This window comes from Monomorium pharaonis, unplaced genomic scaffold, assembly GCF_013373865.1.
Source record: "Monomorium pharaonis isolate MP-MQ-018 unplaced genomic scaffold, ASM1337386v2 scaffold_484, whole genome shotgun sequence".
Taxonomy (NCBI): Eukaryota; Metazoa; Arthropoda; class Insecta; order Hymenoptera; family Formicidae; genus Monomorium; species Monomorium pharaonis.
Genome location: NW_023415785.1, coordinates 3,357 through 22,977, shown reverse-complemented (window position 1 = coordinate 22,977; position 19,621 = coordinate 3,357). Strand labels below are relative to the sequence as shown.

The following is a 19,621-nucleotide window of genomic DNA, read 5'->3' as shown; positions in this document are numbered from 1 at the left end:
ACAAAAAATTTATTAAATGTAATATTTGTAAATAAAATAGGGAGTATTAACATAATCAATTGCACAACAAAAGATTGAGAGAAAGCAAGAAAAAGAATGTTCTTCACGTCATTCGTACAAACCGGAAAGAAATAAAGATAAGACTCTGGAATTGACCTGAATGTAAGTCATCGACCTTCGATTCTCTAAGTTTTATGAAATTTGAAATGTTTTTAAAGGGCTTTTATATTTTATTTTAATTTAATAATATAAATTATATCATTTTATCATATAAGTATAAAAATAAAGTTTTGCATATATACATATGCAAATATTGCACATAGGTATTATTTATGATTACCAGTATTATTATTACCAGATGCATTAATTAGTAATTTATTATACATTAGAAATAAGTAGAATTATTAAAATTCTGTGTTTTTCAAAAACTTTATGTATTTTTTAAATAATGGTGATTTTTGTTATAAGAATTCCTGCGAAATATCATATTTGTAGGAGGAAGTAACCGATAATATTCGTAACCCAGAAAATAATCGTAAAATTATCTTCGTTTCTTACGTGTCGGATACCGTTAAACGAAGATGACGAAGTTCCTGACGTATCTGTTAAATATTTAAACGGAGTCATGTGTGTGGAGTACAATGGAATACCTTTTGTGAATAAGTTATTTGTTACCCTCCCAAGTAACCAAAAAAGTAACATTGATGCCTTTATCCTTTATTGTTTTGTCATGTTACACCAATTTCTCTCATGTATAATTCTTAAGTATAAAATTAATGAAATTAATATATGATATCAAGACTTTTAAGAAAGAGTATAAGCAATCTCTCATAAATTAATTATTTATTTTCTATTTTACTATTATACGTCAAAATTAAAAAAAAAAGATAATTTTATCTTCTACCCGTATATTTTAATACTTTAAACATTTAAAAATGAAATTTTTACAAAATAATGTAAATTCTTGTATATTAGAGTTAGGAGATTGTGATAAAATTAGAAAAAAATCTGTAATAATGGTTTATTACATACTTGCGCGAATATTGCTTATGAAGCGTCGAATTAGTTGAAAATAAAATATCAACTGTAACATATCTCTCCTGTTTTTTAAATAATAATTATATTTTACAGTACTTATTATGTTAACATCATAAAATAATTAGGTGGACACAGACATAATAAAAAAGAGTAAAACGTTTTATTAACTTTAGTTATATCAGAAAACCTGTCGGATACGTAATCTGTAGTTCATGTGTTACCGACGAACACGTGGTTGGGTCAAGGTAAGCAGCTTGGTGCACGTGGTTATGAAGAATGCACCGGTTTATTTCACAAAGGAAGCTGGGTTTTGATGCTTGAGTTAAAAAAAAAGATTTAAAATCAAATTAATATGTTAACATTACCAATAATTACATATATGTGTGTTATGTGTGTGTGTGTGTGTATATATATACGTATATATTAAGTTGTTTAAAAAGCTTTGTTTGTATTTAATATTTGTTTTCAATATTTTTAACCGTATTTAATATAATTTCTAAAATTATATATTCTGTGACATCTATGTGCCTGCTTTATTTACAACTCAAAGGAAAATTACTACTAGGAATTATCCACATTTAGCGTCACCTAAATGCACACGCACACGCTACTCGTAAGAAAAGAGTATATTCGCGACCGCGAAGCATGTGCAATCGTGAATGGCGGTGAGGTGCGAAATGTACGTCTGTCATCGCCGTTGTTGTTGGTTTTCTAAACAATCTGCTACGCGTGAAAAATAAACAGAAAGTGCCGTATGTCAAAATGTTATTAATCTTGCAGAAGAGAAAAAAGGAAGTTGTATCTTAAGAAATAAAACTCACATGAATATAAAATATTTATTTTTAAGACTAATAAATAGTAAGATATGTCTAATGATAAAATAAGATGTTACCAAAGTTAATACATTCCTCAGTGATTTCAAAGATTCTTCTATAGAAATAATCCTTGAATCTATAATGAGTATTACCTCCCCTACTGACCTAAATTCTGAGTGGTTACTGTGGTAAACGTAAACTTCTCTCGGTGACATTAGGGAGAGCGACTTCTAGGTCCGCCCAAGTGGTGACGCGTCTCTTCACGCAGTCGTTCGTTTGTTTAAAAATTATCGAAGAAAGTTTTCTGGGGAGGTGGCCTGCAATGATGAGTCGTTCGTCTCATCGTTCCTTGTCGTCATACACGTCTTCGTCATTCAGAGTGGGGATACCGAGGAGGGTCCTACATGGTGCACACCTATAAAGATTCAAGCGCTGCAGGGCCAGGTCACACTTTGTTCCGAAAATTTTCCGGAGAGTAGTTTGCTGCGTCTCTGGTCATTGCCTCTTGGTGTTCCGTTCCGCGACGACTTGACGAGTGATTAGACGAAGAAGATGAATAAATTGTTAGCACTGGTACTTCTTGCTGCTTATACCGCAGCAGGACCTACAAATGTTGCTGAGCGGCCGTCTCAGGATCTGAATTGTTTAGAGCAAGATAAGTTCTTCAGCTGTATCTTCGTAAAGACTGCTAGTGTTCTTAACAGAGCGGCTCGATCGAATGACATCGAGATTGCCGATGGCATAACTTTCGTACGAGTCACCCCGAGTAAGTTGTTGTGTGTTTGCATGATATAATTTTTAAATTTTAATCAGTTTAATCAACTGTATAATATTAACTTTAAATAAGATTAAATTTGCCTCTCTTTTATTAATATAATCTATAAATCTCTTGTAAACTAAAAAATCAATCGAAAATTGCACAAACTCGTTTTATGTTTAACGTTTTATTTTACAAAATTTGAAGAGTAATATGTAAAAAATATGGAGGCGAGTGTGTGGCGGGCGCACTAGCTACTTTGAAAGTCTTAAGTTCAATTCTGGGCAAAATTTTACACGCTCGTTCTCTTCTTCGATAGAATGGCAGGCCATTAAGAATATTCTATGCCTAGAAATGCCACTACCTTTGTCATTCGGAATCGTAGTTAAGCTGTAGATCTCGTTTAACCGTGTATGACGACGTGCGCACCACGGTGAAATGTAAAGAGAAGGCTCAGGTCCAATTTAGACTATAGTACCAAAGAAGAGAAAGATGTAGAAAGTGTAACCAATATGTTTATATATTACTATATATATATAAATTAATATAATTTAAAACATAAACCATTTTAAAAAATAGATTTGTTTTAAAGAAATTACCTATGTACGATACGCATAAAATTATATCCTTTTAATACTTCACTACAAATGCATAACTTAGATTCTCTCCATCAATTTCTAATTATGGCAAAAATTGATAATAGTTCTTTTTGTTTAATAAAATTGTTGCAGTGGAACGCATTGGCAAGAGTTTAGAGATCAACGAAGTGGAGATCATGAATGAACTACCTCGTGAGAGCACTGACAGAATGATGGAACTTTACAACATGTTGTATAATTCGGCTGTCTCTTTTATGAAGAGTCATAGTTTGAAAGTCAACATGCCCGAAGATTCGAATATTTCGCGCGCCCTGAATGAAGGTAAGTTTTATTCTTTCTTTTGTCTCTAAGTATTCCGCAGTTATGCAATCATTCATCTTTCCTTGATTATGTCTATTCGATTAACGTTACGGATTCGCGACGTCATGAGTATAAACGAATAAGCGTCTCAGCATGCCTTTCACCTTCGTGATATCTATATATACGACGTCACAGACCTGTTCCGGATAAACTCGTTCTTCAAGAAAAAATGATTCGCTTTCCTTCTCAATTGTTTTTTAAAAAGTTTGTGCAAATTGTAATTGTATTACTAAAATTAGATTATACACAAACACTTCAATCATATTTTTTCTAAAACATCATTTAAATGTATAATTAAATATATAAATAGTTAAATTAATATGTAAATACATATTAATTTACATACTTTTTACGTATCAAAAAGTTAAAGATTAAAGGTTAACATATCCAAAGATTTTAACAAATATAGTGTATCAAGTAATATCTCTATTACTATATTTATTTAATAGAAATAAAAGTTTCATCTTTTTCAATTTAAACAATTAAAAGTTAATTTGAGCTTATATATTGTTGAGCAAGTCATAATTATATTACGTTAATTATATCTTATGTCAATTATATACAAATTCAAAATCTACTACAAATTAATTTAATTCTTTTTTTTCATGATTAGGACGTGCCAAGATCAAGAAAATGGTTTTGCCACTAATTGCCGCAGCGGGTCTTAAGGTTTTCGCATTAGTACCAATCTTGCTCGGCGGCTTAGGTCTGCTGGTTTTGAAAGCTTTAGTTTTCGGCAAAATCGCCTTGATCATTGCCAGTATCATAGCATTCCAAAGACTATTCGGTGGCAGCAATGTGGCGAGTAGTTTTTTTAATAAGAATCCCGCATCTCTTTGGTACGACAACGCCGCCGCTGGAAATTGGGTCGCTAATGGATCCCCATTACAACACCAAGGATACAGGAGCTTCAACAGTGTTGATGAGAAAGTCGACGCCCACAATTTGGCATATTCCGCCCACGCACCGGCTGCTACTACCGATACGGATTAAACGAGACTTTTTACTCTCTTCATGTTGTTTGCCATGGGGTGACTTAGAGATACATGAAAGCCATATCCCGCGGAGTAAAGATCTCCTCGAGGCCATTGGACCCACCTATGATTTCTAGATTATAGTATTTATATGTATATGTCGTATGTAATTTATTAACTAAATAAATTATTCATTAATCGTATGTATTAAATAACTGGAACGTTTGTATTTAATAAATTGTTCATAAAAAAGTATCCTAGAGAGAAATATTTGTGGAATATTCTTTTCCTCCACTTTTTGCGATATTTAATTAACGCAAATTAAAATTAAATTTCTCATTTAGAGAAATTATCGTCACAGCAAGATTCAATGCAGCACAGTACATAGAAAACTTCATACGTGATTAGTTTCTGCTAGCACAAAATATTGACAGCTTACGGCAATTGTGGCTGGCCAAGCTCATATCCGATTCCAATCATATATGGACATACCTACAGGTCATTTACACTCCCACTTCTGTTTTCTTCGGTCTTTCTTTCGCCTTGGCTGTCGCGTCTGTCACTCGTTCCATTTCTCTTATTCGAGCGGCTTCCGACTGCATGATTTGGGACACAAGTTTTACATACCATACCGTGTCACCAAGAGACACGGAAATCTAATTTTCACCAGACTGTGTACGAATGTGTTGATGATGTATGCTGATCGTAAACACAGAAGATGATAATTGCTTACAGTCAGACCATTGTATGTATATGTGATGCAAATAAACCGTAGGTGCATGCAAATAAAGTAGAAATTTCTATAAAACAGATTTCTTTTTTATAAAGAATGTATTTTTACATAGAATTTATACAAAAAATATAACACGCTAAAAGAAAGGAGTAATTTGACAAAATGTGATAATTTTAAAATTTTATTTGATTTAATTATAAGTTTTTATTTCAAATTTAATTATAAAAAGCTCTTTAATCTTTACTTTTATACAAAATTTTACAGTTATTTTACAGTTAGTTTTTTATAGAAAAACATTTTTGAATTTAAAAAGTTTAAAAGATTTCCTAGTTTTGATAGTAAAATTCTGAAAGTAAAAGGAAAATTTGCTTGTGCATGTGTATTCTACGTCACGCGATTCTTGTGCATTGTATGTTCAAGTTGACTGTTCAGAGAGTCGGCAAAATTAAAATTCTTGACACTACTGCCCTTGCACGTTGCTTGCCAAATGGTTCAGTATGGCCCCACTACTAGTCGATTGTGATTCGTATAAAAGAAAAATTGCTCTGAGGACAAACAGTCAAAAACGCTTCTTCGAAGTCACGCTATATAACACTTCGTAATAATGAAGACTAAAGTAATCATCCTTCTAACGTTGCAACTGCTAACGTTGGTGATAGCTGATTCAAGTCAGGAAGATAGAAATAGTTTGGAGCATCTAGAAGGAAAGCTCACGAGAGCGATGGATGAAATCGACAGAAAGGACGTCATCGATGTTTACGGCGATATGGTAACCCTGAGAAAGATTGCGGGAGACGGAGAACCATCGGAGGAGAGCGAAGATCCGCTTGTGAGCAGGATCGAAAAATTCCTAAGAACGCGAAAAATACAAATTAATTTTCCTAATGACGCTTCAACCGCTGGTTTGTTCGCACGCGCCCTCGGCCAGAGAAACGTCGACATAGAACTTGGAAGCTTAGCACGTGGAACGTCTGAAGGTAAACGATGCATTACAAAAATCATTATAATTAGACATTTAAAAAGAAAAAACGGAACTGATTGTCTTGTATTTAATGAATAAAACAATGCTATCAGTTTTGTAAATTAGCGGTACATCTGGAGCGTTTACCTCTTACAATTTTTGTAAATTTGCATAATAAAGTTATGGTTAGGATAATTTAAGGAAATCATTAGTAATAACAATGCTATTCAAGACACTTATCTTCAATAAAACTTATTTTAAATTGCATTAAAACTGCTTCAATAAGTTTAAAAAGCAAACTTTTTTTAAGATATAAAAAACTTGAAAAACATTATTTCTATTATAGGATAAAATAATAAATATAACATCTGCTTGTGTAGTTATATATTTAATATTTAATTTAATTTTTAAATAAAAATTATTTCAAAAACAATTGAATAAAATGATATTTCAAAATTTATTTTCTTTAATATACTTTTAAATAAGTACCTATAAATAGATATTGATCCATTAAGTCTATCTTAAGGTATTCATAGTCAAATCTAATTTCAAGACCATCTCAAGTAATGTCTTAAAATAATAATAATGCGGCTCTGATTAGTTTATGACATCTTGAGGTAGTACTTAAGATAATCTTAAATATAAGACTTGGCTACAAATACCACTCTAAATTTATATTAATCTTGCTTAATATTACATAAATGCTGTGTTTTTTATAAATTAGTATAAATATGTTAAATACTTCTCTTTTTAACATCTATATAAATTATTTGATAAAAATATTTAGCATACTTCTTACATCTAATTGATTGATAAATCAATCTTATGCTTTATCTTTTTCATACATATTATATAAATTTGTATTTTTCTTTCATAAGAATTTTTCACAATTTAGTTTGATGATAACATTAAAGTTCTTGTTAGATTTTCGTTAAACTTATATCAAACTTATATACTTGGATCTAACAAGAGTTTCTCTCGTTCTTCTCGTTCGTCTCTCGTTTGGATCTCGTATGAATACATCATTCAGTAGGCACAAACTTATAGTGCCTCACCTTTCTAAAGCCTCGCCAATGGGATTTAAGTAGCTCACGAATCTGGAGAATCATTGGCTGGAAAGTGTAACTTGGGTCTTTCTTTTCAATTCGACTGTGGCCGAAATACCATTCACTCATCCTCCATGTATTTCTCTCTAGTAGCTACATAGTTCACCGTTTCTTTTCTATTCATAAATTTTTTTATTTACATATTTACAATGCGCACAATATTTTTTTACAAAAATTTTGAAAATATTGAAAAATTTGCATAGTAGATGTACACATAATATATATTTATCGATGGTCATTGAGAGAGGGAGGTGAGAGCGACTGGAATGAGAAGGATTCGTATGTAGAAAGCTACGACGCGTTCCACTTCTACTATATTCGCGAAAATAAATGCCGGAGGTGGGAGTGGACCGAAGTAGGTTACCGTTTGGTAGATCTGGTGGGATTCCGGGTTTCTGGGACGGCTACCGCGAGATGACGTCTGAGAAGGACCTTGAACGAGAGTGTCGCGTGTCGAAGAAAGTAGACTGGATGATAAACGTCTGTTATAGTGTTTTAGAAACCCTCGATTATCCTGTATTATCCAGTATTCTGCGATTATTGATATCATTTTTGTGTATTAATTATGCCTTACATTTCTATTAAAGTTAATGCAAATTATATACATAGACAATATTATATTATACTAGACGCATACTATAATTCAATATTTGATCATTCTTCTTATACTTTTTTTTGTTACAATTGTTAAAAACTAAATACACATGCAAACACACACACACACATATATAAATTAAAAATTTTAAGAAATAATATCATTACTTACAAGGAATTGTATGTTGTTTACAGCACGTACAAAATTGAAGAGGATGCTCATGCCACTCTTGATTTTGCTGAAGTTAAAAGCAATAATCGTTCTGCCTATCGTAATTAGCTTGATCGCTCTAATAGGTTTGAAGGGTTTGGGCGCAGGTCTCATGTCGCTCTTGATTTCCGGCGCGGTAGCCTTGAAGGCCCTTGTTACACCACCACCGCCACCAAGAGTCTCCTACGGAATTATAAGACCGCACGAAATTCATCATGACCACTGGCACAGGTCAGAAGAAGAGGTCAATCAACCCTACAAAGGCTGGATACCAGAATACAATAACGAACATTACCCATACCATGACATTCCATAAAATGCAATGTTTCCCTTGCCATTCATTTATTTATTTATTTATTTATTGCGTGTCTGCATATGTTCACTTTATAAAAGAAAATAAATCATCTTTTTATAAAATTTTGTCTTGATTATTGTAAAACATCAGCAAATTATCAAAGATGTTAGATTACATCGGTAAACTACCAAAAACCTCATATCATCGCGACATTTGTAAATTGCCAAGCTCAGATATGTCATATCTTATTAAAGCTTGATAATCACATGTGTTACATGCAACATCAATAATAAAGATCATATGTGGTAAGGATTTTACAATTTATATAAATAATTAAATAAATATTAAAAAAGATAACTATACAGATATACATATAAATATATAGCCATAAGCAGGTTACTCAGCCAGTCAGACGAGAAGGCTAATGACCTAGATGGAAGTTCACGGACGAAGGAAAGATAGAATGATATTGCGCGGGTGGGAGAAGCGGAGAAAGACCGGATCAAGGTGGGGAACTAGGAACAGGAAGGAAACGAGGTTACTGTGTCGGGAGCAAGGTAGGAAAGCGGATCGTGGCTGTGATTGGCCTACCGAGTTCCCCCTCGATGCCTCTCACGTATGAAGGTCAGTGTGTCAATGCCTCCACGTGGTTCTCCACTTCTACCAGCAGATACGACCATGGCCTTCGTGGTAGGGATTGAAATAACGGTATCGGTTGTGATTAGTCGAGTCGCTTGAAAGGAGTGGAACAGAGGATACAGGTATATATGAGCTGTTCGAGAGGCCAGCACCGTCGAGAAGTGACGAATGTGATGAGAATCGGAAGCTCAGATCAACTAATGCTCAGGCATTCTTCCTTTAATAATAGATTATTTTTTTAATAAAACTACTGCTTCTGCAAATAGTGACTATTTTTCACATATAATTTCTTGTCTAAATATTATTGTAATTAAATACTTCATTTTTTAATTATAAATTAAACTTATTCGTTTACATTATTGAATGATTGAGATCTTATTTATCATGCTTAATAATAAAAACACATGTGTCAATAAATTTGAGAATATTGTTGCATAAATCTTTCTTATATAAAATATGATAAAATGATTATAAATATTTTAGTACATAATCGTCAAATTGTGATTGTAGATTTTTATAAGTAAATAAGACCTTTATTTGATTAATATTCTTTTCTATTCTTATATATTCTTTTTCAATGACTTATGTACTTTTAACAAATAATTATATATTTAAAATTATTATATTTTAATATTATTTATTTTATTGGTAGTCAATTTAATTTATAATATTACATATTCCGGTTAAGAACTGTGTTTCAAGACTATCGAATTTATCGATGCGCAGTGTATGCTGGTGATTGTAAATTTAAACAATTAATTATACACGCGAACAGTGTTGGTTCGTATAGCGGCGACATTATAATAAATATACATTTCTAATTTTTAATTATTCGAGCCAATAATAAAAAAATTTTATTAAGGCATTATTAATTTCATTATATATATTGTATATAAAAGAAAAAAAGGAGAATTTTGAAAAAAATTATTTGGATTTATAAACATTATATATGCAAGCATTCTATACATTAAATTATGTATTAACGGAAATATTCAATTTTTATTTTAATTGAGAAAGCAGATCCAAGAATTTCTTCGTTTTTTTTAAATTTAAAAAGACTACCATTGTGGCAATAAATTATTTTTCATCTTGACATGACTGGGCCAGCAATGACCAGTTTGCTTGAAATGTAACTTACTTAGAAAACGCAACGTAATATGGTGACTTTATACTAGTCTATTCTTGTAAATCCCCGCCACCGAGACAGAAGAAATTCGTGGTATGTAACGTTCACTTTGAATCGCGAAAAAATTGCGAAAGTATAAATGCACGCAATGCATTTTGAGTACATAACGGATATGCGTTCTCAAATTAACGAGGTCTATGCAATCACTCGAGCAGTACCTAGTGTATTAGATGCGGTAATTTTACCTTTCTTCTTTTCTTCTTGTTTCACACCTAGGCGCATAAATCATATACGCACTACATGCGCGTATTCGTATCATACGCTTTCCTAAAATACATTCATATGTTGTCTAATTGTAAAAAATATGCTATTTTCAACATTAAACTGTAATGCATATAAATAAATAAAAAATTAATTTGCTGGGCATATTTTGAGCAACTATGTAATGTAGATATACAATATCTTTATTTATTAAATTTATTTTTATCTTTATATTTTCTGCTATATATATATATATATATATATATATGTATATATATATAAATTTATTATCTGATTATTATCTGATCCACCTTATTATCTGATTAGACACTTTTAATATAGTTAACATTTTATTATAATATAATATTTATAGAAATTAAAAAAAAATAAATACAATAAAATACTACATTTATACAAATATAGAAATATCAAAATAATGAGGCAAATTTTCCAATTAAAGCATTGGAATCTTGAGTTTTCTGCGGCAAAAAAGCGATAGTATTTAATCATTTATAGAATATAATATCAATTTGTATGCTTATCATACGCTAAGGAAGGGAAGGATAACAATTATTTCTTGGAAACAAGCAGATCGTCCGTAAAAATTTTGCAAGTACCGTTTATTAACGGATAATATGGTAAACAACGTTCCAGACGGGCTCGGTAATTTCCAGCTTTCCAAAACAATCAATTTCTCTATGTTACGTATATTTTTTAAAATTCCTAACAGTACTATAGTGCTGATATTCCAACAATTTTGATGCGTAAGAACACGATTTGCTGTGGAAATTGTCAGGGAGAAATTATTGGCACATTTCTTGATCCAGTGTGAACAATTCCTGAATTGTCGCAAATTGTTGGGTGAGTGCGAGCGACTTTCTTGAAACAACGACTCTCTCAATTTCGACTGAAAATGGGGTAACTATGGCGTTACGGAACGCACAATAATAGTCTTCATACAAATTCACCTGCCATGACGTTATGTTTGCACTTGTAAATATATATATACTATTTTCGAAGCATATCCTATACTTAATAAAATTTCGTATATTAAATTCATATATTAGAAGGTTATCTAAGAAAGATTCTATAATTTAAAAGAATTTTTTTTCTATTTAAAAAAATCTTACTTTTATTTTAAAAATATTGGTTTCGATATAAAAATATTTAATTAAAATGTGAGCATTTAATTCACTTAAGTTTATTTGTATTTCATAATTTGTATAAATATTTGAAAAATATAAAGTCTGTTAACTTTAAATAAATACTAGCGCGCTCATATACTTTTTTCTACCTTTCTTTATTTACCACGAGCTATTTGATAGTAAATCGCGAGATTAAAAAATTCGATTTTTTGTTGAGTGTCCCAAATAGCGCAATATTGCGGTTTCAACTAATAGTTGGTCGTTTAACAGGAAACACAGATTATATTACGGGTTATTTCGATTGAAATCTGTTAAGATAAAAAATGCGACAAAAATTGCAACGTCAGACTGAGTGCGTAAATGAGCGCGACTGAATCCAGCGATCTGTGTAACGAGATACCTTTTCCATTCCTGCGATTTTTGATTTAATAACGGAGATAAATGAAAGACGATTTTCAGAATCGTTCTACGTTGTCCTTTTCGTTGATGCTTACACGACCGTAAAGTCGACGCCCACCCCACTAGTTCGATCTGCCGTGCATAGTTTCGCGAGAACAGAATCAGTACGACAAGTGTTCGAGATTATTAACGAAAGGAAGGCACCACGTGAAAAGGAAGCAACACATCGCGAAATAGATGCCTCTGAAAGAAGGCTAGTCCGTTTTAAGTCGGCACACCTGCCGCATGGACATGCAAACGCGTCATATCGAAACGTGCACGCGCTCGTCGTATTGTGCATACGCACACGCGCACGCAACGATAAGGCCTCATCGAGTTGCTCGTGAAAATCGACTGCGTACTTTCACATCGGCAGATCCGTCTGAAGCGCCGTTGCTCGAGCGTAGCGCGCGAAAATCGGATCTCCTACGAGCTAGCTAAACTGGGCTGATTTAAAGTAGGACTCCCGTCTCGTTTCGCCTCGCCCGCAATAACAATTTTCACGATATACTTATTGACGAACTTTTTAATTTGCAATTTCTACTCGCATTCAGTCCGCAAACTCCGCAAAGACAATGTGTGCCGCCGGTCTCTTGATTTCGTTACTGAAATCGAAAGTGATTTCACGCTGGGCGATCAGATATTAATGGCGATTGTCGATCCGGGCAATTAAGGTGTACTCCAATTAATTGGCCTATCGATTATCACATCTCTTTATCACAGTATTACTTCTAATCTTGTTGATTTAAGTTTCACCCTTACAAAATGATCGCTAATCTTTTTGTGAGATAGTGCAGGAGAGTGCAAGAGATTTCTAGGTCATCCGGATCATATAGATACCTTATATTATATTATATGTCCTACATTATATTTCAAATACTTATTATTTTGTAAAAAATAATTATATAAAAGCAAAGTATAGAGACTTTTACAGGTACAGTTTTTGTAATTTTATGATTTTAATTAATTTTCAACAAATTATAATTTTTTATGAATATGTCTAATTGTGCAAAGAAATGTGGGATGTAGAAATTCCTCTCATTTTTATAAGTAGATAACTTGTAATAAGAAATATTACAACATGAGCGTAAAAGTGAAAATAATATGGAGAAAATTTTCGTAGACTATAACATCGATAAACGTGTAAAGAGTAACGATGTACTCATAAAAAATAATTGCATTGTTAAAAAGGGATTGCACACTCATTAACTGTAAGTGCCATTAATACGATTGAATTGGCGTGATCGGCCTTCGCTCTCATTCATCATCTCATACCCGTTCAGTGGTAATGTTTTTTTCGTAAATTTGACTCAGATTCGAATTCTCCGCTCTATTTGACGCTCCCTCTCGCCACTGCTGCTGGACGGCTGCGAGAGGCCCCTGCCTCCTCTTCAACGTCCGCAAAGAAGAGAGTTCCGTCGCCGGTGCTCTCGTCTACGGAGAATGTATGGAACGACCGAAAGGCAAAAAGGAAAAAGGACTATCCGTTGACTCGCTCTATATATACTGCAAGTATCCGAGGGTATGCCCAGTGCACGATACGCGTCTCATCCGTCAGCTTCAAGGTCCTTCGTCTTCGAGGATATCGTCGTGTTACTGGCGATTCGTAGACCTGGGGTGAAAAAAATAACCGTACAAATTTGTTCATCAGCCAGACTTCAGGCAACATTCAAAAATTTACGATGAAAGGAATTACGCACGTCGTCCAATTGTCACGTTGCCATCTCCTTCTGGTACTTTTTCTTTCGGGATGCGTCAATGCGGAGATTGAGAGACGTACTACAAGGCAAATGGTGGAAGATGCGCCGGAAAATCTGGCACCTAATTTAAACAAAGATTGTGGGAAGTCGTACAGTGCCACGTGCCTTAAATTGGATATGGTATCCTTCCTGGATAAATTATCGGAACAGGAGAACATCGGCATCCTGCCGGGTGTATCTGTGATCAAAGAGAACAGTTCTACCAACGTCCCGGCATCGGAAGTAGTTGCCAATTTGGCGAGGGATTTCCCAAACGATGTTGAGAAAAGACTGGATGCCTATCTGATTCATAAGGTCGGCAGTTACCTTAATAGCCATTCTATCTCCATCAAACTTTTTGATCCGAAGACTTTTGAAGCTACTAGGAGCTTCAATGAAGAGACACTTGCGCAACTTGGTTTGGGAGGAAATCAAAATGTTGAAACAGGTTAGACTACTAAATTTTTTAGTTTATCTGTTAGCAAAGCCACAAATTAAGACAATAAACTTACAAGACGTTTTTTATTTTACTATATAATTTTAATTTAACTTTTCATGGAAATACAATATATATTCTCACATTATTAAACTTTATTTTGTTACGTATAAATATTTTTCATTATATCTAAGTATAATTATATATTAACATATATAAAACATACTAATAAAATAATTTAAAATAATGATGATAACAATTGCATACTTAACAGGACGTAAAAAGGACAAGGGCGGGCATGGCGGATTGATGGCTGGTCTGCTGATGATGAAAGGAACCCTTGGCGCGGTTGGATTCGGTGCACTTGCACTTCTCGCTGGTAAAGCTCTGATGACCGGTCTCATGGCGCTGATGTTATCAGCTATCATCGGGTTGAAATCCTTAACGCACGGCGGTGACAAGAAGACTACGTATGAAATTGTTAGCAAACCGGTGTATTCCAGTTCGCATACGCATAGCTCCGAGGAGCATCACGGACATGGATATGGACACTCTGGATACGGAAGGTCTCTCGATACCGTCCACGACTCTCTCCAGCAGGCCGTATTGAAATACGGCAACGCGCATGATCGTAGATCGCTTTTGCAGAATTAAAATCATCTAATCAACAAGGTGTTTACACACCTTCCGGTTCATGATAAAACCTTTAGCACATCTCTACCTCACCGACTTTCCTTGCTCTCTCTTTTCTTTCATTCTTAGCACTATCAACTTTTTTCCCTGTCTGTCTACGTCTTCTCTTTATCTCGTTCTGTTACTTCGTCTCTTGTCTTTTCGTTTCATCTTCATGACACTTCTTGCCTTCTAAGATCTCATTCAACCTCATTTCATCAATTCACGAATTATCACCCTTATTATTATAGTCATATAGGTATTTATTGCGGCCACCGTTGCATTTTCGACTGATACCTGTCGAGAAAGCATATCATTGCCGAGCACGCAGAGTTGCCCAAGATCATGTACATGATTTTTGGATATTTATTTCATTATTGTAAAGTTTTAATAATAAAGAACATTTGTAAAAACATATGGTTTTGTCATTATTTTAATAACTGAGGCAATTAATAAATCATACACTAAATCGCAGATTACGCGTGATACAGTTTATCTGCAACAGTATAAACATTTGTCTTATGTTTAATGATAGTCAGAGAATTGTTAGCTTAAATGACGTTAAACTTTTTTAATTACTTGACGTAAGTCCATTTATACAGGTACATCACGCGCTAAAAAGTGCACGTACTTTCTGTTACGGTAATTACAATTTGCGTTACTGCTAAACATAGATCTATCTGAAGGTGAATGTACGGACTAATTAAGAAGTAATAAGGCCAGCACCTTCACCACATTAGACCATCAGACTGGCAATTCTGCATCAGATCATGAAGTATTGCAGTCCTCAAGGCGCACTTACCTATTCGTTATTTTATACATACTTAATGCATCAAGTATTTAAAATAAGCTAAAACTATTTTATCATGATTATATATATATATATAATATATATATATATATATATATATACTTATAGAGAATTATATATCAGTTTTAAATATCTTGTTATTTCTTTTACATTCTACTAATGGTTTTAAATCATTAGTAGAATGTAAAAGAAATAACAAGATATTTTTTGTTAATACATAAAAAGAATAATTTGTATGTTATACATTTTCTATAAAAATATTAATAATATTTTAATCTGATAAAACTAATTTTATTTAGCAAATAATAAATATAGAATAAATATAGAATAGAATAAATAAGTAATTATAATTATGCATTTCCATTAATTAAATAATGTAGATTATTATTAAACATGTTCTTCCTATTAAATTTTATTTTGTGTTTTGATTATAAACTCTAATCCTTTTAAGATATTTCTATTCTTTACGTGTATAATTAATTTAGAAGTGGCACGTATTGTCTTATCCTACAAATGTTTTTATAAGCGTGTCAGTTTATTATAGCAGATCGTAATACAGCATCCGGAAATGTTTGTTTTAGTGTTACGTATGCCATCCCTGTTTGTGGCTGGAACTCGATAAATGATTCTGATTTACCTTTTCAGCCTTATTATTAGATGATTATTTATCTCGCTGCAAGTAATGGCAATCGTGACAAACCGCTGGAAGAATACCGCGAATGACATAAATCTCAATGTATATAAACGATTGTGATGACCCAGAGATCAGTCAGTGTTACTCAGTACTTCTTCTAAAGTTATTTTTGTTGTCATCGTCAGAATCGATCAGTTTATTTTTTCTTATTGTGTAAAGTGCGTGAACCTATGCTCATCTTTTGTTTGTTAATCACGTGTGTGATTCACGTGAATGCGTACGAGAAGAAATGAGATTCGAAACATCAAGGATTATATCCTTGATACGGAATTACAGAAAACACCAGTTGAACGCCAAATATTTAACTTGAAAAAGAATGGCATTAAAATCGACGTAAAAATTGTCCCAACAGCTAAGAATGATTCGGCAAAAAATAAAAGCAATGATAACTTTCCGGAGTTTCCTGTAAAGGATATTGGCAAATGTATCATTGAATTTTCACTTAGTTGCATCAAAAAACGTTTCATTCGTTTCTTAGAAATAGTAGGTCGCCTCGATGAAATTACATTACTTGGGCAGATGTGAAGTTAGTGAAGAGCAGAATAGTCCGTAGATCCGATGCTCGATCTAAGAATGACTCGGATGTCAGTATCGAGCGCAGCATAGATGATTTCTTCGATTCCTTTACTCTGCGTATCACGTTGCCTAGATGGAACAGCAAGCGAGAAAAGAATCAGATCGACGTGATGTTTGACGAGACAGCTGTAGCAGAAGGTGAACGTTAATAGCCATTAAAATAAATATAGGTCAACAAATATCTTAAAAGTATCTAAATAACCCATAAAATCTATCGTGATCTAAGATCATTAAACATTTTTTAAATATGTTTTGTTCAGGAAATTATTTTTTTCTGCATTATTAAGTTTCATTAGTAAATGTAATTTGCTATAGGACGAAAGAAAGGAGATAAATGCGGCGGAGGCAAGAGCAAAGGCGGAAAATGCAAAATGATGATGATGGGCATGATGATGATGCTCAAATTGAAATTAATAGGTAATATTATTGTATCTGTTTCGTATTTTCGCGTAAACGTACTCGTGCAAATACATTTTTATTAACATTTTAAATTATTTTACTCATGTCTATGCAAAATTTTAAAATTACATTAGATTACAATAAAATTTTTCTTTTTTATATACTAGGATTGGCAGCATTAAAAAGTATGATGATGGGCGGAATGTCTTTGATGGTTTCAATGATGATGTTAGGCAAAGGCGGATTTGGGAAAGGCGGAGGAGGCGGGCGGAGGAGGAGGGGGTGGCCCTTGGAAAAGGAGGAGGCGGAGGAGGAGGTAAAAATCCTCTTTAAATTTTGTTATGTTTAATTGTTACAATTTAGATAAATTTAAATTTTTAACGTTCTTACTAATTTTTGGTTAGTGCTCTACTAAAAAAAATTAATAATTATGAATTGCTTTTAATGAGCTATGGTATAAGAAGTCATAATAAAAGTAACTTTCAACAAAGTCCATAAATAACACAAAATAAAATAATATTTTCGTTAAAATATTATATGCTACAATTTTTAACATCTTTGATATCATGACGGCATTCAGATTACAAAGAAGTAGTACTCCTTACAAAAGCTTCGAGTGGTGGCGGACATAGTGATAGCCATAGTGCACCTCCACCAAGTAGTTATGGTCCACCTTCAGGAGGTGGTGGTTATGGCGGAGGCGGTGGATGGGGTCGCAGTTTCCACAAGTGGCCGATTGTATCTACTAATGAAGCTAAGGCAAAAGTCGCGGATGGATCTAATTACATTCCGATGACAGGAGAAGTCATCTCGAATACAACAAGTATTGATTACTTTGATTATGAGGATTATCAAGAACAACCATCGATTACAAATTTAAGTTCTATAAGTTCTAATTTGAATACGTCACATAACACCGCTTTCCACCAATATGAAAACACTAATGTAAGTATCGATTCGGCAATGATTAATTTGAAGCCAGAAGCGACAGTAAATGCAAAAGAAAAAAGTTTTATTTTCAATGAGTATCCACATATTATAAACGCTGAGAAGAATGTTGATTCAATCACAACCACAATTCAACCTGATGTTACTCATAAATTCACTACAAATGTAGTATATATGGATGAATGGCAGGCTACAGCTGAAAAAACAAGTTCTAATAACATATCAACAAATTCGAGTTCAAATATTAAATTGCAGCAAACTAAGTTACAATCTAAGGATATACCTTTGTTACGCGAAATTTAGAAATGTTCAGTTATAGTCATGTAATATAATGTATACGCATTTTTAAATAAATAATACTATAACTGTTAAACAATTCTTAAACAAATTTATTTTAGAATAAATCTCAAATATTTCAAATAAACTTTTTATTAACAAGAATTTTAAAATAAAAATTAAACAAAAAGAAATAAAAAATCTGTATCTAAAACAAAATTTTTTCTTTTACAGAAAATAAATCATTTTTGTTTATTCGTTATTTTATTTCTATACATAAAGAATTTTTTATATTAATTTTAAAAGAATTTTTTTGAAGATTTTAATTAATTTTAATCTGCAAAACAGTGGCGCAATCTTTTGAAGAGTTTTTCCAAGCTTCTTCCTACTTTCTAGTAAGTAACTGACTCTAAATGCTAGAAGTATACGGAATCCATTTTATCGGGTATACCTAGTATACCGATTGAGGCGCTTCAGCATGAAGAACATCGTCACTAGGTGTCGAAAGCTATTCCTGTAGTTAATCATGTTCAGAATTGAACAGATGGATTGGTTTAAAGAACAGTTAAAACGTTTTCACGATCTATAAACGGTTTTTCTCTTGCGTCATATTCGATAGAATTTTTACTTCTAATGGCTTTACTTCTTCGACATATGCTTAATATTTTAAAGCAGAAATTGGTCTTAATTTTTTATAATCAAATTCTCTTTTAAAAAACTTAATATTATATATAAATATTAACTTTAGATTATTAGCAGATTTTATTATAAAAACCTTATTTATATTCTATATAAATTTATCCTTATTTATTTAATTTTTATTCAGTACAGTTAATGAATAAACTTGCACTTTATAAAAACAATCACAATAACATAATAAAAGTTTAAAAAATTAATACATTATTTTAAAAAATATTCTAATATTAGGGTCTAGAAAATGTTTTTAAATTAAATGAAATTTAAAGGAAATTAATAAAAACCGTAAAAATAAAAACATTTTACAAACTTCATATTTCTT

General features: G+C 32.6%; 3 protein-coding genes across 3 annotated transcripts; all 3 read left to right on the top strand.

Moving 5' to 3' along the window:
• The first annotated feature begins 2,405 nt into the window (after positions 1-2,405).
• On the top strand, positions 2,406-4,734 carry LOC105828937. Its single transcript, XM_012667522.2, has 3 exons — positions 2,406-2,619; positions 3,342-3,530; positions 4,183-4,734. The coding sequence occupies exons 1-3, from the start codon at positions 2,406-2,408 to the stop codon at positions 4,560-4,562; spliced, it is 783 nt and encodes a 260-aa protein (XP_012522976.1). The 3' UTR covers positions 4,563-4,734.
• A 1,083-nt stretch (positions 4,735-5,817) lies between these two features.
• On the top strand, positions 5,818-8,829 carry LOC118644223. The gene is made up of 2 exons (XM_036294841.1): positions 5,818-6,253; positions 8,133-8,829. The coding sequence occupies exons 1-2, from the start codon at positions 5,881-5,883 to the stop codon at positions 8,462-8,464; spliced, it is 705 nt and encodes a 234-aa protein (XP_036150734.1). The 5' UTR covers positions 5,818-5,880; the 3' UTR covers positions 8,465-8,829.
• Positions 8,830-13,325: 4,496 nt separating this feature from the next.
• LOC105828940 lies at positions 13,326-15,480 on the top strand. Its single transcript, XM_012667525.3, has 2 exons — positions 13,326-14,239; positions 14,502-15,480. Exons 1-2 carry the CDS (start codon positions 13,735-13,737, stop codon positions 14,879-14,881), a joined length of 885 nt encoding a protein of 294 aa, XP_012522979.3. The 5' UTR covers positions 13,326-13,734; the 3' UTR covers positions 14,882-15,480.
• Positions 15,481-19,621: the final 4,141 nt, after the last annotated feature.

Excerpts from the sequence above, each read along its gene's own strand:
- LOC105828940 (XM_012667525.3), top strand. The coding sequence starts at position 13,735 with ATGAAAGGAATTACGCACGTCGTCCAATTGTCACGTTGCCATCTCCTT. Across the intron at positions 14,240-14,501 it reads AAATCAAAATGTTGAAACAG|GACGTAAAAAGGACAAGGGC; the intron begins GTTAGACTACTA and ends CATACTTAACAG.
- LOC105828937 (XM_012667522.2), top strand. The coding sequence starts at position 2,406 with ATGAATAAATTGTTAGCACTGGTACTTCTTGCTGCTTATACCGCAGCA. Across the intron at positions 2,620-3,341 it reads TTTCGTACGAGTCACCCCGA|TGGAACGCATTGGCAAGAGT; the intron begins GTAAGTTGTTGT and ends AAATTGTTGCAG. Across the intron at positions 3,531-4,182 it reads TTCGCGCGCCCTGAATGAAG|GACGTGCCAAGATCAAGAAA; the intron begins GTAAGTTTTATT and ends TTTCATGATTAG.
- LOC118644223 (XM_036294841.1), top strand. The coding sequence starts at position 5,881 with ATGAAGACTAAAGTAATCATCCTTCTAACGTTGCAACTGCTAACGTTG. Across the intron at positions 6,254-8,132 it reads AGCACGTGGAACGTCTGAAG|CACGTACAAAATTGAAGAGG; the intron begins GTAAACGATGCA and ends TGTTGTTTACAG.